A 19020-nucleotide genomic window follows, 5' to 3' on the forward strand; every position below is an offset into this window, starting at 1 on the left:
CTGTCCTTGCGTCCCTCCAAAACCCAAGAAAAGAAAATGCCCCTCATTCTCCTAGGAACTAACTTGTGCACATCTTCACTTGCTTTCGGTTTTGGTCGAATCAGATTGTTCGGCGCCATGTCCAAACCCAACAAAACACTCTCTTCCAAACTCCTCCATTCCAAAACCCAAGTGCCCATTTCAGACCCAAACCCAGGTCATTGTTCTCTCTTACTTTCACAATGCACATATATATGCTCTTCTAATACAATCCCATTTCACTGTCTTCTTTTGTGTTCTGTTTTTTTAAGGAGTTCCAGGTTCTGAATCTTCCAATGGCGGCTCTGTCCCAGAACAACATGTATATGTGAGGAAAAAGAGAGTGAAAAAGTTAGTACAAGTTAAAGAAGAGGATCATGAAGCAGAATCCAATAACAAGAAAGTATGAATATTTTTAGTTCTCTTGAATTCAAAATCTGTTTTTTAGTTGTTTGATGTTTGATTTAGTGTTAATGTGACATGGGTTTGTTTTGTTTTTTGTTATTTGAATGTATGTCTCTGCCTTTTATAGTAACTACTAGTATTTTATAATTATTCATGAAAGAGACAATGATTGTTTAGTCTCAACAACTGGAACAGAATTCCATAGAGAATGGGGTTTTCATTTTAGATTTTATAAAATTAGCCTTATCTAATTTTGCAAAATGTTATGCTATATTTATTGGAGTACCCATGTTTCGTTTTGGAATAAATTTTATGATTTGATTATTTTCTCTTGGAAAACTTAAACTCTACAGGGTCATATTTATGGTCAGTGGTTTCTTTCCATATAAAATCATGATCAGCTTTTTCTATGCAGCTGCGTGGCCTACCTGACATTGAAGAATTCGCATACAAGAATGATTCTTTTCCGTCAAGTAAGGACCCCTGTTACCAACACTTTCTTGGCCTGTTTGATGTCTTGAGTCATTTACACCGGATAAATTATTTTATTCTACCCTGATGAACATGCGAATGATGATAGATATGTTAGGTTCACAGCAGTTTGCATGCATTTTTTAAAAACTTATGTAGCATTCTTTACATATGCTACCGAAGTGGGTGAATTTATCTCATATAGCCTATATTTATGTCGAGTCATTTTCAAACTATGAAAATAGTTTTGGAGCGACCTTCCGACTTTATTTTACAAGCTGTGGAGAAGTAGTCATATTGTATTTGTGATGGGACACCATTTAATAATGAGTTGATTGTATACAGCTTACTTTTAACCTAAAAGAGTAAGTGACTTTGGAAAGATATCTGACGAATGTTTAATTGGTCAGCTGTTTGTTTATCTGCTATCCCCTAAGGAGATATAATAAATAGCCAAGGCAGACCATTTATAATGTCAGCTTGATGACCAAATTGGAATTTTATCTGAAGTTTCCATGTCTTTGAGAATTTTAAAACCGGAGGTACCCATTGTGTTTTATTTATCTGTTAATTGATATGAAGATTAACGCAGAGTTTGCTTCCTAGGAAGTTGACTCAGTCATGACAACAAGTTGTGTTACGAGTGCAGTTATTAAGACTTATAAAATTATAATAGAGGAGAAAAGGAAACAAAAGACAAGGAAATTATAGGTGTTACAGAAAAATAAATTGTGGTAAAATGAATTACCATCAATTTATTTGCATATTTATAATTGTCTGAAAAGTTAGGAAGCAAGAATGATGGACGGGTTCGTTTATATATATATATATATATATTTATATATATTCTGTCAAGTAAATGGAAGTGGGGTAATGTTTTGGCTTTTGGCTTTGCCTCTCAGAAAACAGTGCTTTCTTTTTCCCACACTTCTGTTCTTTTTTCCCCTTTTGTCTTGTCTAGGTAGGACTGAAGCTACATCCCACTTTACCCCATTACTACTTGAGCAAAGGCCCATAAACCTTTTGGTTAGTCACATTGGATCAATGTAAGTTGGTTTCACTTGCAATTCTCCTTGTATCTATATAACATGAAAGGATGGATATGGAATTACCTTAATGGAAAAAGGGTTATATTTGGAGGCTTGGAGGGTGAGGTAGCGGGGATGTATTACTTGAGCAAAGTAAGCCTTTTGGTTAGTCACATTGGATCAATGTTTTTCGACTTCACTTGCAATTCTCCTTGTATCTTTATAACATGAAAGGATGGATATAGAATTACCTTAATGGGAAAAAAAGTTAAAGGATTATATTTGGAGGCTTGGAGGGTGAGGTAGCGGGGATCTACTGGCTGTTTCTTTTGAGTAAGCTGGACTTCTTGACGCTTTCTTTTTTCACTTGTCACCTTACGTTCTTTAGAATTATGACATGTAGAATACAAAATGCATGGAGTTGGGCCAAATCTCTTTGATGCTATGTGGGTTGCATTTTGAAAGTACACAATTTGCTTTATGAAGTACAACTGAAGCCAGTTTTACTTTCAAAAGTAATAAAAGCACTTATAAAAAATGCTGGAAATTATGAGTTCAAAATGTCTACATGAAATGTTATGTTCTCCACATTATCCCCCAGATGTTGATTTATTGGAAAATGATGGACATTTATTTTTGTTGGGAACCATCAGTTCACAAGGTAATGCTGTTACTTAGAGGCTGGCAATGTATATTAAGCTTACTGTATACCACATTCTAACTATGTTGAATGCTAATGTTTATAGAAATCGTATTTATAGACCCTGCTTTTGGATAATTCTAGAATAATAATCTCATCAAAATTGGTAAGGCAATTTTAACATCTTGTGAGCAATTTTTCTCAAATAAAAGATTCTGAGATATTTAGAGTTCTCAAATTCATGCAATGTTAGACTGTGTATATGAGTTTATTATTGTATGACACCTCATCCATATCATGAGTATTATGTGTGTGGAGAGGTCCCTCTCTCTCTCACAAACACACACACAAAATCACATTCACTATCATGGCCTGAAAATTTTTTCTCATGTAAAAAATTGTGCAGGGAAGTCAAATCCTGCCTCAGATGTGCTTCCAGTGAAAACTGAAGTTGCTTCTTCAATCATACCTAGAGGTACATGCAGAAGCAGTACATTTTGAAAATTGCTTTTGGAAATTAGAGGATAAAGGATAAGAGTTTTATATTATGCCCATAAATAGGAGATTGTTTTTCTAGAGAAATTATGAACCAGCTACAAGTCAATTTAGCTAGAGAGTGTGTGTTTTACGTATCTTCATTATACATACGATCATTTCAAAAAGATTTATCTGATAATTGCATCCTCAGGTTTTCCTTGTTCTTTTTAGAATAAAATGGTTCATAGAACACTGCTTCTTAGGCATGTCCTATTGGCATTATTTCAAAGCCTGGCTGATAGCTTTATAATTTATACTAATTGCTTTAGCCAAAAATTACTGCCAATGCTCCTGTAGAATTACTGTATACGTTTTTCTATTTCTTATCCATGATGTGAAGCAGCAGACAAAGAATTTTTCTCTTTTTATAGTGAAACATGCTGGGTATCAAGTCCTACGCAGAATATTCAGAGTAGCCATCTGTTAAAGATTGCCACATTGAGCCCAGACTGATTCATTCATTTATAACTTGTATTACAAAAGATGCCCTCTCTTGTGCCTTGCTTTGCTTGGAAGCATGTCATCAAGATCATATTGTTGAATGTTGAGTGTTGACGAAATTGTTGTTTAACTGCCAAAATACTGTAATTTGATGGCTGCAGTCAGTTATATGAGGAAGTTCTTTTCTTTACGGGTACTTTTTCATGTCATGGTTTTTGATTCCTGGTGGTGCTTGTGATATGGGACCATTTTAATGATTTCAGTGGTCTTTGTCAGTGATACTAGTCAATCTATAAGCTGCATAAAATCCAAAAATCTCATGGCATGTTGGTTTCACATGCAAGTACAATGAGGATCTTAGACTTTCAATTGTCCCACATAAATCTAAGTATAACCGTATGAAAGAATAATGTTGTCTTTTTATCACCCATTTTCATGTGAATATCACATACCATGATGAAAAGGCTGCCTTTTATGGTTAAATATGTTTTTATGGCTGTTTGCATGGATGGGTTAACTGGCAGTTTGGTTAATACAGGTGAACCACCTCCAAATTGGATGAAAGTCCTTGAAGGGATTCGCAAAATGAGGTCTTCTGAGGATGCACCAGTAGACACAATGGGATGTGAGAAAGCTGGCAGCTCTCTTCCTCCTAAGGTATAATTCTCCCTTGTCCAGTAATGGGTAGAGTAAGTGAAAAGTGCATATGGATTGATAGACCTTATGTTAGTATCATTATCTCTTTCTCAGCTGTTGATAAGCTCTCTAACACTAGCAATCAGATGTTCAACTTCATAAAATGTAGGCTTTGAGAATGAAAAAATGCTTTCAAAGTTTGTATATCCTGGACATTCACCTGTTTTTTTTTTTTTAAGTGGAGAAACGGTGAAGAGAAAATCAAGGTGTACACTCAAAAAAAAGAAAAAGAAAAAAAAAGGAGAAATCAAAGAACCTAAAGTAATGTTTATATAATTCCTTTTAGGAATTTTATGATAAATCATAATACTGGAAACATCTAGTTTTACTTCTGGGACAGTATTGGAAAATTTACTTGGTCCGGCAGGAGAATCAAGGTGGTAGACGCCTAGAGGTGTCAGAATTTCAAAGCGGCTCTAGAAAAGGAGTTTTTTTGTACTAAAGTCCATAAGAGAATGTGGGAGGAGAATAGATTCTCGAAAACTTTCCAATTAGGCCCTTTGTTTTTGGTATGATGACTGATGAGTTTTTATTGGGTTTTGAATAGTCTTTTTAGAGGAGATCATGATGTAATAACCCTTCATTATGTTCTACCACAGGGACAGGTGTAATAAAATCTTTTTGTTTTGGAATAGGTTTGGATGATTGTTTCTTGTATCATGACTTATCACCGGGTTCTGAGTTGTTTGACTAAAGGAGATCACGATGTAATAATCCCTCATTAGCCACAACTCTATCCCGATATATTTCTAGATCCCTATGAGGTGGTCTGGGTGGCTAAGGACCAGCTGAGCCATAACTAGAGCGATGCATCGGAGATAGATCTATGGATACTTGGAGAAATAAGCAGAAACTTTGCTAGATTTCTTGCGCATTGGAAGTTGTTAGAACTTAGAATTATTATTGAATGATTAAATTCACCATTTTCTATCAACTTAAGCTTTTAAGACAATTGGTAAATTTTCATGGTATCAAAACAGGTGGTTCTAAGTTTGAACCATGTTTCTTCTCTACCTCCAAATTATAAAGTTAAAAATCCCACATGCTAGGCCTCATTTATTTAGGGGAAGTCTACTCTAGATACATGTTTGCGGCAGATGTCTGCGTTTCAGGGTTTTTTTTTTTTGGAAAAGCGCGTTTCTGTGGCTGTTTTCAATTTTCAGTGGGTGGGTCCCGTGTACTGATCACGGGTCCAATCACGGGACCCACAAACCTCTTTATTCAGCAACTTTTTCAATAAAAATGGGTCTCACGGTACTATTTACACATTTAAAAATTACTTTGCTACAGTGTTTTCAGTTTTCAGCAAAAAAAGTTGTATCCAGATGGACCCTAGGCTCACACCTGAGGTGAAGTATTAGAATTATGGTTGAATGATTAAATTCACAATTTTTTAATAGCTTAAGTTTTTGGGACAATCGTTAATTTATTAGAAGTATAAACCCTTTAATTTCCAATTACTAGGAGGTTAGAATCATTTGAAACCTCTAAACATGGAACAAACCAATCAACCCCTCAAGAAGGGATTAACTAATCCAAACCACACAGGTTTTAAAATGATAACAAATCCAAGACCTCTTTTTCCATATTCTTTCAGTCTGTACCACAAGACATCCTTAGTCATTAATAATGATTTCAACCTTTTCAAATTTAATTTAGCACAAGCACCAATGAGCCTTGGACTCGTGGTCAAATGGTCTTTTACAGAACTAGCCTAGAGTTGGGCTTAGCAGGCCTGTCACCCTAATATTTTTTTGATAAGTAGGCCTGTCACCCTAATATGCTTATATACTTTCTGACATATTACATTATCAGTTCTTTTTTATTTCATAAAGTTTTTACTTTGTGCATGAAGCATAGTACGCATAGGTTGATTATTTATATATTGTCTTTCATCAGGAAAGAAGATTTGCTGTCTTAGTCTCTTCGCTTCTGTCAAGTCAAACCAAGGATAATGTTACTAATGGCAAGTCTTCCCGCTCTTAAAGTTTATTTCACTGACAAAAACTTTTTAATAGGCTGTTTCAATTTGTTCTTACCAGGAATTTGTATCACCAGTATGTTTCAGATTGTAGTTACAATCAGTGATACAATATCAGGACAGTGCACAGTCCACATGAAGGAAGTTAACTATTGCTATTAGCTTTTAGTCATCATCAAAATACTTTCATATACATGACTACATGAGCATGTGCGTGCGCGCACACACTCAGATCTAGTGATAAGCTGTTTTTTTAGAGGGCTAAGGATGCAACAAAGACCATCTCAGAAGCCTTGAATTAACAAGTTATGATGGCAAACTAGGGAAAATAGAAATTATGAGTTTGCTGGTCAAGACAGGTCTGGAATGTAGATGAGCCAAGCTGGGCTGAGCCATGTATGGATTGGTTGAAGCTTGAATTAATTTAATCTAAGGGAGGCATGTGCTTGAGCATGGGATTAACTTCTTCGGCTGAGCTAGGTCAGCTTCAATAAAAAATATCCTTTTGATTGACTCAAAACTCAAAAGACTTCATGAGAGTAACTCCTCCCACAAGTGTGGATGGAGAGTGAGGTAGTGAGTTTAAAACCTAAAAAGTCAATTTTATTAGTCTGTCTGCTCTCCGTCAAAATCTAACTATGTAATAGGAGCCATGAGAAAATTTAACATTGTCCTGTCAGAGCACCCAATCATTTTATGATAATAATCACAATTCAAAAGACCTCATGAGATTAGCTCCTCCCACAAGTGTGGATGGAGGGTGAGGTAGCGAGTTTAAAACCTACATGTCAATTCCATTAGTTGGTCTGCTTCATGAGAGCATTTAACATCGTCCTGTCTGAGCACCCAATTCATTTTATGATTAATCTAAAAATATTAGACACCTGTTTTTTCTTCTAGATCCTTTTTCTGATAATATACATTTTTAGCTGTTACTTCACTTTTTACAAATAATTGATCAGAAGTGAGTAGATTGCAGATTGCTAAAATGAAGAGTTCCAGATTTTACTTGGAAAAATCTTGAAAAAGTCTATATTAATCAATAAAAAATGTTTGAGACTGTACAAGTGGTAAAAAACTATTGTACAAAATACAAAAATAAGCTCATGGCCATATACAATCTAATTGGGCAGTTGTTATTGAACTAGAGTGTATTGATTTTTTTTTTTTTGGGAATATTTCACATGATACTCCTTGAGTTTGTATTGAGACTGTTTAAATTACTTGGTTACTTCACGTGCATTAACTGACCATTTAAGCAACCTAAATAGATATAGAAAGTTATTCCCTGTAATAAGAGTTATAATGGTAAGATATGATGATGAACATGGAAATTATATGGGAGTCTAAGAGATAGTGGGATAAATTTTATGCTGTTCTCCTAAAGCATACACGTGCTCCATTGTGCTCTATATATACTGTGCTAGTTTAGAACCCCGTGCATATGCATGGGCACAATACACACACACACACACATCATATACTCATATAAGTTTCTACCTAATAAGTAACAAAGTGTTCATAGTAGTATTATGTAAAAAGTTAATAAATTTGAATTATTTTTAGCTAGACAAACAAATGGCATTGGAAAGCAAAATTTTTCAAACTCTCTTTTCTTCTAATTTTAGATATAGAATTAGATATGATTGGGTTTTTCGTGGTTCATTTAAATTGGACTTCTCGTAATTTGTGCTCAATTAGCTCACTGTAGCACAAAAATAGCACAAAAATTTTAAAAATTAGATGGGACATGTGGCACAAATTAGAGTTCAATTTTAGAATTTAATTGGATTTTCTCTTTGCTTTGGCTTCATATATATATATATATGATTCCTTATTTTCTCTAAATCATGTTCTGATTTTTCATTGATGCCCTCAAACTCTACTGACAAAGGTCAAGATTGCAGGAGCAATTCAGCGTCTCCTTCAAAATGATCTGCTCGTTGCTGATGCCATTGACAAAGCCGATGAAGCAACTATCAAAAGCTTGATTTACCCTGTATGTCTGTTTTCTGGAGTATTTTATGAAACTTCTACTACCTCTTTCTATTTATTTATTTTTAAAAAATTTTAGGTTGGATTTTATACAAGAAAAGCTGAGAATATGAAGAAAATTGCAAAAATTTGTCTCATGAAGTATGATGGTGACATACCTAGCTCATTGGAGGAACTACTCTTACTTCCAGGGATAGGCCCTAAGATGGCTCATTTGGTAGGGCTTGTTTGCATTATTTGATTAAATCAGATTGCTGCCTAGCATCTCAAAGTTGTGTGGTATGTGGTGCTTTAGGTTATGAATGTTGGTTGGAATAATGTTCAAGGGATATGTGTAGATACCCATGTACACCGCATTTGTAATCGGCTTGGATGGGTTTCAAGACCAGGCACAAAACAGGTACCTCTCATTGCTATCCATTTGATCCATACAAGCAGCTTTCAGCTTTGGTGGTTTGCCAATGAACTTTAGCTTAAATGACACTTCTTACATAATAATGGGATGGGAGGTGAGGTTGTGGGTTCAAGACCCATTGGGTGCATAACTTACCAATCAAAAAATCTTTGATGGTTTTTTAAAATTGACTTTCACACTGGAGATTTTCCCTTGCTCTCATCAAATATTTTGCCAATGAGCTCTAACTCAACTAACACCTATTCCCTTCATAGGAATAGGGTGGGAGATGATATCATGGATTCGAGACTTATTGTGTGCATGTAAATTAAAGAGCAAAAAGGTATTTTTGGATTGTAGAACATCTACAACTTAAACCAAATTTTGGCAGTTTCCCTGGTGTGTGTGATATATATATAGTGGCGGAGCTAGAATGTTAGTTTAGGGGGTAAAGATTAAAGATACGGTTAATGGGTTAAGAGCTGAATTAATTCTAAAATTATTAATCGATATTAAAAAAAAACAAATCAACTTATTAGAAATGTAATTATCATAAAAAATACAATATAAATATAACTGATAATTTGTTCTTTCAAACGTATATTTCATATAATTAAAGTAAATATACAAAAATCAATGGCATCTTCACCCTTCTGGTGCAAACTAAGCTTTGTTTTGTTTCTGCCTCTGTTAGGTCAATCAATTTACTTTGCAGTCATGGGTTAATAATATATGGCAGCATAAATATAGAGCAAATTTTTTTTGGTGGGGTCAGGGGGGGCAATTGCCCCCTTGGCTCTACCATTGTGTGTGTGTGTATATATATATATAAAACACCTGTTCGTCCACTGATTATATTTGTTTGCATGAGATATATTTACAATCTTGAATCACTGCAAGTTAGGGATAACTCAGTGGCCCTTTCACGACTCTCATAATTATTAAGTGGCATAACATCAGCTGCTAATCCTTGTTGTCTTTACTAGAAAACTTCAACACCTGAGCAAACAAGAGAGGCGTTACAACTGTGGCTACCGAAGGAAGAATGGGTTCCAATAAACCCTCTTTTGGTAAGTGTAGCTGACTCATACTGACAGAAAAAGGAAAAATAAGAAGGGGTGGGGGGGGGGGGGGGGGGGGTGGTGGGCGGGAATCGGCACTTGTGCTGTAGTTGTGCACATAGATTTGTCAACTCATACATTTGGTATTTATAATCATATGTGTGAATGTACATTTAATTCTGTGCTGGCAAATTCAGGATTTTTTTTTCTCCCTTTCAGGCAGGTCTTTCTGTTACTAAAGTTGAAACATTGTGTCGTGTGAGTATTGACTAATGCATACTGAAAGTACAGCTGGTTGCTGGGTCATCAATTTAATATATAGCAACGTACTATTGCACTGCATGGTTCTGAAACCAATTATAATATACTGTTTATTAGTTTTACCGACTCTATTCTTATGGTTTAAAATACCAAATACAAGTATGTTTTCCTTTATATATTTAAAACTGTGGGGATAAAACCTGGAGAAAGAAGGCACCAAAAGTTCAAGGGACCACATCATCTGCCCCTCCCCCTTTTATCCGGGAAAAAATTCTTATAATTGTACTTATCATTACTTAACAATTTTGTTATATGGGATTGTGGTCACCAAGGATTTGAAAATAAAGATATTGCATAATTTGCATGGTAGTATCCTTGTCTAGCAAACCCAAAGAACAAAAGTAATTTATGTATTTAAAAAATGCGTGCTCTACTTCAATTAGGCATGTGCTTGCGCTTTGTGCTTAAGTGTGTGCCTGAGCGTGACACTGTTAATCACCTTACTGTGGCATCCCAATACAGGTGCAGACATGTAATTGTTAAATCCTTTTTTTCTTTTCTTTTTTTGGTTCTGATTTGTATTTAAACAGGTAGGATTTGGGCAGACAATTTGTACTCCTGTCAGGCCTAACTGTGGAAGGTGTAGTGTAAGTGAGCTCTGCCCATCAGCCTTCAAGGAAACCTCAAGCCCTTCATCCAAGTCGAAAAAGTCCAGTCTTAAAAGGAAGCTTTGATCTGATTGATTCTTGTAAGGTGTTTTGGTTTTTCACCCCATCTCTGAACGTTGCAATCCCGAAGGGTTCAAAATATTCATATTTTTGAATATCTCTTTTGTGTTTTCCCTCCTTGTATCACAGATAGCCTGTTCATGTAATTTAGGAGGAAGATGATTTGCCTCTGTATATTGGTGAAAGGGAATAGGAGCAATGCAGATTTTGGATGATTTCGGCTGGCAAAACTTTTGTGAGAAGTGTTTGTCATTGAACTAACATTGTAATATATATCAAGCTATCAAAATCGATCTCTCTCAATATTTGTTAAGTCAAGTATCATTATGCAATGAGAAGATCGGATTTAAATTTGAGTAGTGGTAGCACAACAATGATGACTTATAAAGGCTTGAAAACTGAAAAAGGCCTTGGAACGTGAGAACCCACTACAAAATAATTTTCTGTAGAAATGTTGTGAAATGGTAAGGCTGCCAATAAAAATTGTTATACTTGAATGAATTTAAATTTCTCTGGTGCTTCCATTAACATTGCCAAAGTTAAATTTATTGATGGTGCTTCTTTACAGATAGTGATCAGACATTTATGTTGTGATTAAACACCAAATCTCTCTACAAAATGGATGAACATCATAAACTACATAGAACAGTTCCTTGTATACTGTGCCTTAGATTCCTAAACTGAACTTTAAAAACTTGGTTGTATTATCATTTTCATGCACGCCTCAACTATGACTTCACAATTCCAAACCTCTTGCTGAATTGGGACACAAGTATGCCTGTATGGCATCATTTCTCTCCCGTAGGCATCCGCGCCAAAATCAAAACTTCTCTGCAAAATGATGGGCCCTAAAATTGGCTCTACAAACAACCATCTTTCAACCAATGCTGTGAAATAATGAATGTTATTATTATTATTTTGAATTGGAAGATAGAGAAATAATGAATGTTATTAAATCAGACTATTTAAATCCAGTTCGCAGTTTTTGTCAAACCAGTATCTTATGCATGTCTAGCGATCTCTTTGATTTCAAATGTCAATTCTAGAGAAACTACTAGCAAGGTCATTATCTGAAATGACAGAATCTTTCATGGAAACCTAAAATTTGCAGGGTTACATTTTCTAGGGAAATGCAAGCAACTAATTTCATTTGCTAGGCAGAAAAAAATGACATTAATCAGCGGATGATAAGTGGTGTTCCAATTAAATAATAATGTCAGGCAAATTGGACTAGGGTTTTTTAACATTATATTCTTACGACAAAAATATCCTTGCAAACATATTACCAAGGATCATGACCATGTATCCAACTCGACCTGTAGACACAAATAACCAGAAGACGAATTGACAGTGAGAAGAAGCAACCAGCTCATCCATTAGTCCTAAAGATATTAAGTCGCATGTGGAAGCTTGCTCTTACGCCACCGCCAATAGTTAGCTCTGATAGGGTCTACATGTTCCAAGATAAAGCAAACTGATTTTGCCAAGTCAGAATCTGGTTCAACAGTGCCCGACATCTCTAGAGCCGCGACGACATCTTTGGCCTCTTGACTTGGTTGGAGACCATGGCAGAGAAGATCCAAAAGTGTGCTCAGAGCAAACACAAAGTTGCTTTTGGTATTCAAAACCCTCAAACACAGTAAGGAAACTTGATGATCATTCACCCAAGACTGAGTGTCGCCTTTGTAAAGCCCTCGAAGGTATCTCCATGGGCTCTCATTCTCTGGGTGGGCCAGAATGGCTTCAACAGTGTAACTCACTTCAGACTCTTTCATAGCCTCTAGGCCTCCCAGGAGGGGAGATCTTGTTATAACAAAGTATCTCTGTTACACATAAAACATGTGGTTGTTGATTTACCAAGACGAGAAAAAAAGGGAGAAATAATCAAATAACCCAGCCCGCCAATTTTTAACAAAGATGCAAAGATGGAAAGCAGAAAAGTAAACTTACGCAGAGCAAAATGCCAACATAATTAGCAGGCATCAATGTAAATAAAAAATGGTCATGGTAGCAGCAAAGTTTGACAAGAATTTAAGGAATCAAAGACCAATAGTAGAAGGTTGAGATGAAGTTGTAACAAACAGTAGTCATTTCACAGTGTAATGGTATTCTTACTGTTTTTTTTTGCTACATAGGATGATGGGACCTTGCCCCTAGGGTTTGAATCTGAGTTGCCACTGAGCCAAGATGCTCTTGGCACATTGTAACAGTATTCAAAATAGTTAAATAACAAAAAGCCTATCATGAGTTGTTTGTTGTAGATTCACTGTTTTAGTAAATCCATAACTAAAGGTTGCATATTAAATTAAAAAGAAAAGAAAAGGACCAAGCCAAACTAGCCATGAGAAGGTCCACCATGGAATCCACAGCAAAATTGTTCTAATCAGCTGATTGTCTGAGTATGGGACTACACTCATCAGAACTTATATTATCTTGTACTAAATTGCATTAGTGCAATAGATAAATTAGTTAACTTCCACCCATGTCCCACTTCACCCCCCCCAAAAACCTTTTAATAAGAAATTAGAGGCATGAACAAAGTAACTCACACAAATGCACGAGTGACTACCACTTTATTTTTATTACATTGGATTATTATGATCAAACAGCAGATGCCCATCATCTCACTGTACCTGATTCCAAGCAGAATTGTTAAAAATGTCTTCTTCAAGGAGCTCCCGACAGTAGTCAAGCTCATCTTCCCATCCCCCTAGCGCCAGCAGAACCCACTGCATTAATGAAAAGAAAGAAAAGAAAAAAAAAAAAAAAAGTTAGATATGATTCTATTTCACCACCAAGTATAACTTGAAATATATAGAAGCCTCCAAGCAACAGTGTTCAAAATAATTCCAATTACTTAAAGGAATATATATATATATATATATATATACAGGGAATCGTGCAAGGAAGTGCTTAATGTCACCCATTTAGCATAAAGAAGGCAACAGCAGCACAAACCTGCCTATGGGACCAGGCATGGTAATGTTTCGCATCAGCGGATAGTATCTTCTTGGTGAACTCAAGTTCCTTGTCTGCAGCATCAGTTCCCAATTTTTCAGCAACCCACCGCCTATGATGCCTACAAATATCTGTCATTAAGATCAATGCAGTGGTATCTGGGTAAGGGTAAAATAAACTACAGAAACTCCCAAAAAGAACTCAGAACAGAAAATTTGTAGTTGGATGGAGAGTTTAAGATGAAAACTAGACTGACATGACTCAGAAGAATCTATTCAAACAAAACTATTATTTAAAATACTAAAGAAGAGAATAGGAAGTATGCATTGATAGAAGATACTAGGGTTTAATAGAAAAGATGAAGGTCGGATTTAGGGTTCTAAGGAAGCAAGAGAAAAGAGAAATATGTGGAGTTCAGGTGAAGTATGAACAATACCCGAAAATAGTAGCACAAAAAAGTGAAGAAGAAAAGAGAAAGAAAGAATTACACAAAGGCCAACGTACCTCAATACTTCAAACATTCAGTGTTTTTATAAATCTATCTATTTTTAAAGTACATTGAACACAAATATATATATAAGGACTCATTCTTGTTTAACTAGTAAACTGAGAACCTAATAAGGTATTAACTAATAAAAGACCAACCTGGATTAAAGGAAAATAAAACCTTAGATAATTTAGAATCTCTTAGAAAATTCTAGATTCAACAAAACTACTGAAATACCCATAATTTGCAAGGATTGCAGAAATTACAATTTTGCCCTTGAATACTAAATTGACCATTACTTGTTAAATAAAAACTCAAATTAAAACAGTTTCAGCCCTCCGACAAATATAACTATACTTTTAAAAGCATGACTTTTACTTCAATTGGACTTCACACGTGGGCCCATAAATTTCTTGAAATGATGACTTTGCAAAATAATAACAAATTTAATCTTCCATGGATGCATCACAACAGGACTTTTAGACCATATTACACAAATACACCAGAAAATGAATCAGGGCCTTGGAAGATAGGGCATTACCATTTAAGTTTAACCGAATAATGGTAAGAAACTCTATGCCCAACTTACAGCCAATAAGTATTTACTCAAAACAAAGGGAACTAAAGAGCATTCTGTGCCAGCACCCTCTATTCTAGTGGACAATTTATGTAGATGCCTATTCGACACCATTTCAGACATGATATCTATGTTAAAACTTAATTTGGTTCAAGCTCTGAGTTACAAACTAAGATTCATATGATTTAATGCATAGTGGTTAGGTCATAGCACCACAGTCTATTAATTACATCTTAACTAAATTAGCACCTCCAAGTTCAATCAAGTCATCACAATTTCTTATTTTCGTAATCTCTCCATCCAATAATTGGCATCTTAAAAATGAATATTTAAAGAGCCTAAAAATTGAAAATTCAAGTTTTCTTTTTCATTGGGCGGAGGAGATGGGTGACCAAGAGTATGAATTTGGATTGGAAAAAATGGTTAAAAAAAATACATGGGGCTGCCCTAATTAGTTTGTTTAGAATCCATAGCTGACTGCAAAGTTTAGGGTGATTGCATCTTGTTTTCAGATACAACATCAGCTTCAAATTTTTAATACATCTTCATAAAACGTTTCTTTTATTTTACATACATTGTAAACAAAAACTAAGAGAAATGAATCAAAATGTATAGATACTATGGCTCACCATATCTGATAATTTTTTGAATTATTCTTAGCAATGTTGTCGATAAAATCCAATTCAACTTGCAAGTCAATATCAAGTGCCTCGAGTACTAAACGCCTGAAATGCCATACCTACCAAAAAAAAAAAAAGATTTCTTAGTCCCAGATCCAAAACTAAATTGTCACCAACATTTTTCAAGAATATCATCTAAGAGAAAAAATTGGCCTCCTTTACAAACATCTTAGTATCTGGAATGTTATGGGTTCTTGTTTAAAAACACAATTTCCTAGCCTCACATGTGAAAGAGTTTGTATATCATATATGTTTCTAAAGAATGCTCTCTCTCTCTCTATATATATATATACACATATATAAGTAATACTAAGTTAGTTCAAGAGGTCGGGCTTGGTGCCAAGACAAGTGCCTTCCATCAAAAGCAACAAGTCGCAGGTTCAATTTCGGGAGTCAACCTCTCAAAAAAAAAAAAAAGGGAGTAATGCTGCCCACCAATCATGACTCCAAGACCTTGCAGAATGGGAGCTTTGTGCACTGGGTATGACCTTTAAGAAATACTAAGTTCAAAGTTCAAACAAATATCAATCATCTAATATCCAAAGAATTTCAATAACGAGTGCTTAAAGAAGCTGAAGCTCTCTGCACTCTAACATCAAGGGTAGTAAGCTTAAAGCCCAATTGTGAATTTGAATTACTTTTGACAATTAATTAAAAGCAAAAAAGATCATAACCCATAAACAGAGAAAATTGTATGTTTTGACAACTTCATGAGACATGAGTTCTCAATATATAAATTATTCATAAATATCAGACAGTTTAGTCCAAATTCATCAACTTTTTGATATACTAGCATCAATTTGATTAAGCTTCAAAAATTGAACAAATATTCTCTACTGTACTGATACTTAGAAGAGGAATTACAAACTAGCCACGAAAAGAGTCTGTTCTTATACAGAATGAAAGAGAAAAAGGATCAGGCAAAACATTGATTTTCCACAACTTCATGAGTTCTCAATATGTAAATTATTCATAAATATCAGACAATTCAGTACAAATTTTGCAACTTTTTGGGATATTAACATCAATTTGATGAAGTTTGTTAAAAGTGAACAAATATTCTCAGCTAGTATATTGATAATAGAAGAGGAAATTACAAACTACCCACACACACGCACACAAAGAAAAAACACACACACACAAAGACCCGACTTCTAAATTCTTAAGACTGCAAACATTGATTTTCCACAACTTCATGACTTCTAAATATGCAAATTATCAACAAATATCAGACAGATTAATACAAATTTACCAACTTTTTGTGATATTAACATCAATTTCATTAACCTTCTTAAAATTGAACAAATATTCTCAGCTATACTGATATTTAGAAGAGGAAATTATCAAATCACAAACAAACCCAGAAAGCAATTTTACATTTTTTTTTTTTTTTTTTTTTTTTTTTTTTTTAATTTGGTTTATAAATCGCACTTTAAAGACCTGAGTTTCTGAATTCATAACAAAACAAACAAACCCAAAACCATTAAGACATCTCACATGTTTAAGCCTTTGAAGAGAGAGGATACAGTGTAGATTATTCATAAATATCAGAGAGTTTAGTACAAATTTAGCAACGTTTTGATATATTAGCATCAATTTGATTAACCTTCTTAAAATTGAACAAATATTCTCAGCTATACTGACATTTAGAAGAGAAAATTATTAAATCACAAACAAACCCAGAAAGCAATTTTACATTTTTTGTTTATAAATCGCATTTTAAAGACCTGGGTTTCTAAATTCATAACAAAACAAACAAACCCAACACCGCTAAACCATCTCACGCGTTTAAAGTTTAAAACTTTGAATCCACGAATTGCAATAGAGAGAGAGAGAGAGAGAGGTGTTACAGTGTAATTGCCGGGGTTGAAGGAAATGGCTTCGGCGGTGAGATTGAGAGCACGAGAGGATCGCTCGTCGGCGACATAGATGGCTCGGAAGTAGTCCATGGTTTCGACAAAGTCAGGCTTATAGTCGATTGGGACAACCGGGTTCGGACCATCGTCTTGCGGGACAGGAGTCACGTCGGACCACTCCGGTCTCTCGCTCAGTGGGACCCTCTGCATCACTTCGTCTTCGTCGGACTCCATTCGTCTGAAACTCGGTAAGGAATGAATGAATGAGTGAGTGAAGAGTGGTTTCTGGATTCTACTTTCTACTACTTTACGCAAGGAATTGTTCTTTTGTTTTTGTTTTTTCTTGGTTTTTTTTATGAATTGACAATTCTAACGTGGAAATTAAAAATTTGTTACCCAACAACCTCAAAATTTTTTTTTTTTTTTTTTTGATAGCCAACAACCTCAAAATTTGTCATGTTATTGACGGTCTCTCTACTTCCAAAAAAAAAAAAAAAAAAAAATAAAATAAAATAAAAGGGGAAATTACAACTCATTACATGTGAATGGATCGAAATTTAAGTTTTTTTTTTTTTGGGTAAATAATCGAAATTTAAGTTGCTTATATATAATTTAAAATTTGACATTTTACCATTATGAGATTTGATTAAAATTTAAGTTGCCTATTTGTGGTTTGAAATTTTATGGTGCAAGCGTTCTGTTGGATTCTTTTTTATATTGTATTTTGAGCAAAACTTAGGTACAATACTTAGGTGCTGTTCCTTAGGTTCATCTCTTAAGATTCTGTCATGTAGCTTTTTTCTCATTAATGAAAGTGTATTTTTTAACTTAAGTAACCACATGGTAGAATTTTAAAAAGAGAACTTAAGAAACAGCAATTAAGGTACTGTACATAAGTTTTGTCATTGTATTTTTTTTTTTGTTTTTTTTGTTTTTTTTGAGAAGAGAGGCATAAAAGCGAAGTAAAATTATATATTTAGCCATGTTTTTAATAAAGGTGAGTTATAGAACTCTAACTGAGCTAACATCAAGTGGGTAATTTATAATTTGTTAAACTACAAGTAGATAACTTAAATTTCGACCAAACCACAAGTAAGTTGTAATTTTGCTCAAAAAAAGAAGGGTATATGTATTTGATTTCTATCCTTTACACAATATTTTAATTTGGTTTTTAACCTTTCCATTGTGTTAATTTGGTCCCTAAACTTTCAGTGTCATGTCAATTTAGTCCCCACAATTATCTCTTGAATAAAAATTGTTAACATAACAAACGACCAAAATAAAAAATTAGTTTACTACCATATCAACAAAAATTAATTTTTTATTTTAGCTGTTAACCATGTCAACAATTTTCATCCAAGAGATAATGACAGAGATTAAATTGACATGACATTGAAAGGTTGGAGACCAAATTGATACAATTAAAAAGTTAGTCATCAAATTGAAATATGATGTAAATGATAATGGCCAAATATGTAGTTTACCCAATAAAGAAATAAGGTAATATATATATATATATATATATTTGTTTTGTCTTTGGTTAGTTTTTATTTATTTTTTTAATTTTTTTTAACCGTTAATGTATAGATGTAACAAAATTATTCGGATCATTATGCAATGTCTTAATCAAATGCCTCTTTATATTTTAATATTTTGCATTTTTAATTACTTATGTTTGATATTATCTTTATATTTTTCTTTGTAGTCAATCTTCATTTACTAAAATTACTATATACTTATCCTACATTTGGTGGTCAAATTACAAACTGCTATAAACGAAAATGCTAATATGAAAATGAAGTTAAA

The 19020-nt window shown here is 34.3% G+C and overlaps 2 protein-coding genes across 6 annotated transcripts; one reads left to right on the forward strand and one right to left on the reverse strand.

The window, feature by feature from the left end:
* LOC126704396 (endonuclease III homolog 1, chloroplastic-like) lies at positions 1-11012 on the forward strand. Of its 5 annotated transcripts, none has more exons than XM_050403385.1 (11): positions 1-196; positions 291-421; positions 839-896; positions 2969-3037; positions 4079-4197; positions 6136-6202; positions 8125-8216; positions 8292-8429; positions 8508-8612; positions 9593-9676; positions 10519-11012. In XM_050403385.1, exons 1-11 carry the CDS (start codon positions 37-39, stop codon positions 10660-10662), a joined length of 1167 nt encoding a protein of 388 aa, XP_050259342.1. In that variant the 5' UTR covers positions 1-36; the 3' UTR covers positions 10663-11012. The 5 variants fall into 5 exon arrangements, with proteins under 5 accessions (XP_050259342.1, XP_050259345.1, XP_050259346.1 ...); XM_050403388.1 differs by having other exon boundaries at positions 10523-11012; XM_050403389.1 differs by having other exon boundaries at positions 8551-8612.
* An 827-nt stretch (positions 11013-11839) lies between these two features.
* Positions 11840-17547, reverse strand: LOC126704397 (protein farnesyltransferase/geranylgeranyltransferase type-1 subunit alpha). The gene is made up of 5 exons (XM_050403391.1): positions 17209-17547; positions 15308-15417; positions 13615-13735; positions 13290-13385; positions 11840-12479 (listed from the first exon to the last, which is right to left on the reverse strand). Exons 1-5 carry the CDS (start codon positions 17446-17448, stop codon positions 12048-12050), a joined length of 999 nt encoding a protein of 332 aa, XP_050259348.1. The 5' UTR covers positions 17449-17547; the 3' UTR covers positions 11840-12047.
* Positions 17548-19020: the final 1473 nt, after the last annotated feature.

This window comes from Quercus robur, chromosome 10 (genome assembly GCF_932294415.1).
Source record: "Quercus robur chromosome 10, dhQueRobu3.1, whole genome shotgun sequence".
NCBI classification, from domain to species: domain Eukaryota; kingdom Viridiplantae; phylum Streptophyta; class Magnoliopsida; order Fagales; family Fagaceae; genus Quercus; species Quercus robur.

Bases quoted from the DNA above. Each gene is read 5' to 3' on its own strand.
- LOC126704396 (XM_050403385.1), top strand. From the start codon at position 37: ATGCCCCTCATTCTCCTAGGAACTAACTTGTGCACATCTTCACTTGCT. The intron at 4,198-6,135 runs GTATAATTCTCC...GTCTTTCATCAG, and splicing joins GCAGCTCTCTTCCTCCTAAG to GAAAGAAGATTTGCTGTCTT. The intron at 8,430-8,507 runs GTAGGGCTTGTT...GTGGTGCTTTAG, and splicing joins GCCCTAAGATGGCTCATTTG to GTTATGAATGTTGGTTGGAA.
- LOC126704397 (XM_050403391.1), bottom strand. From the start codon at position 17,448: ATGGAGTCCGACGAAGACGAAGTGATGCAGAGGGTCCCACTGAGCGAG. The intron at 15,418-17,208 runs GTAACACCTCTC...TTTTTTTGGTAG, and splicing joins TCAACCCCGGCAATTACACT to GTATGGCATTTCAGGCGTTT. The intron at 13,736-15,307 runs GTGAGCCATAGT...AGATATTTGTAG, and splicing joins TCAAAAAATTATCAGATATG to GCATCATAGGCGGTGGGTTG.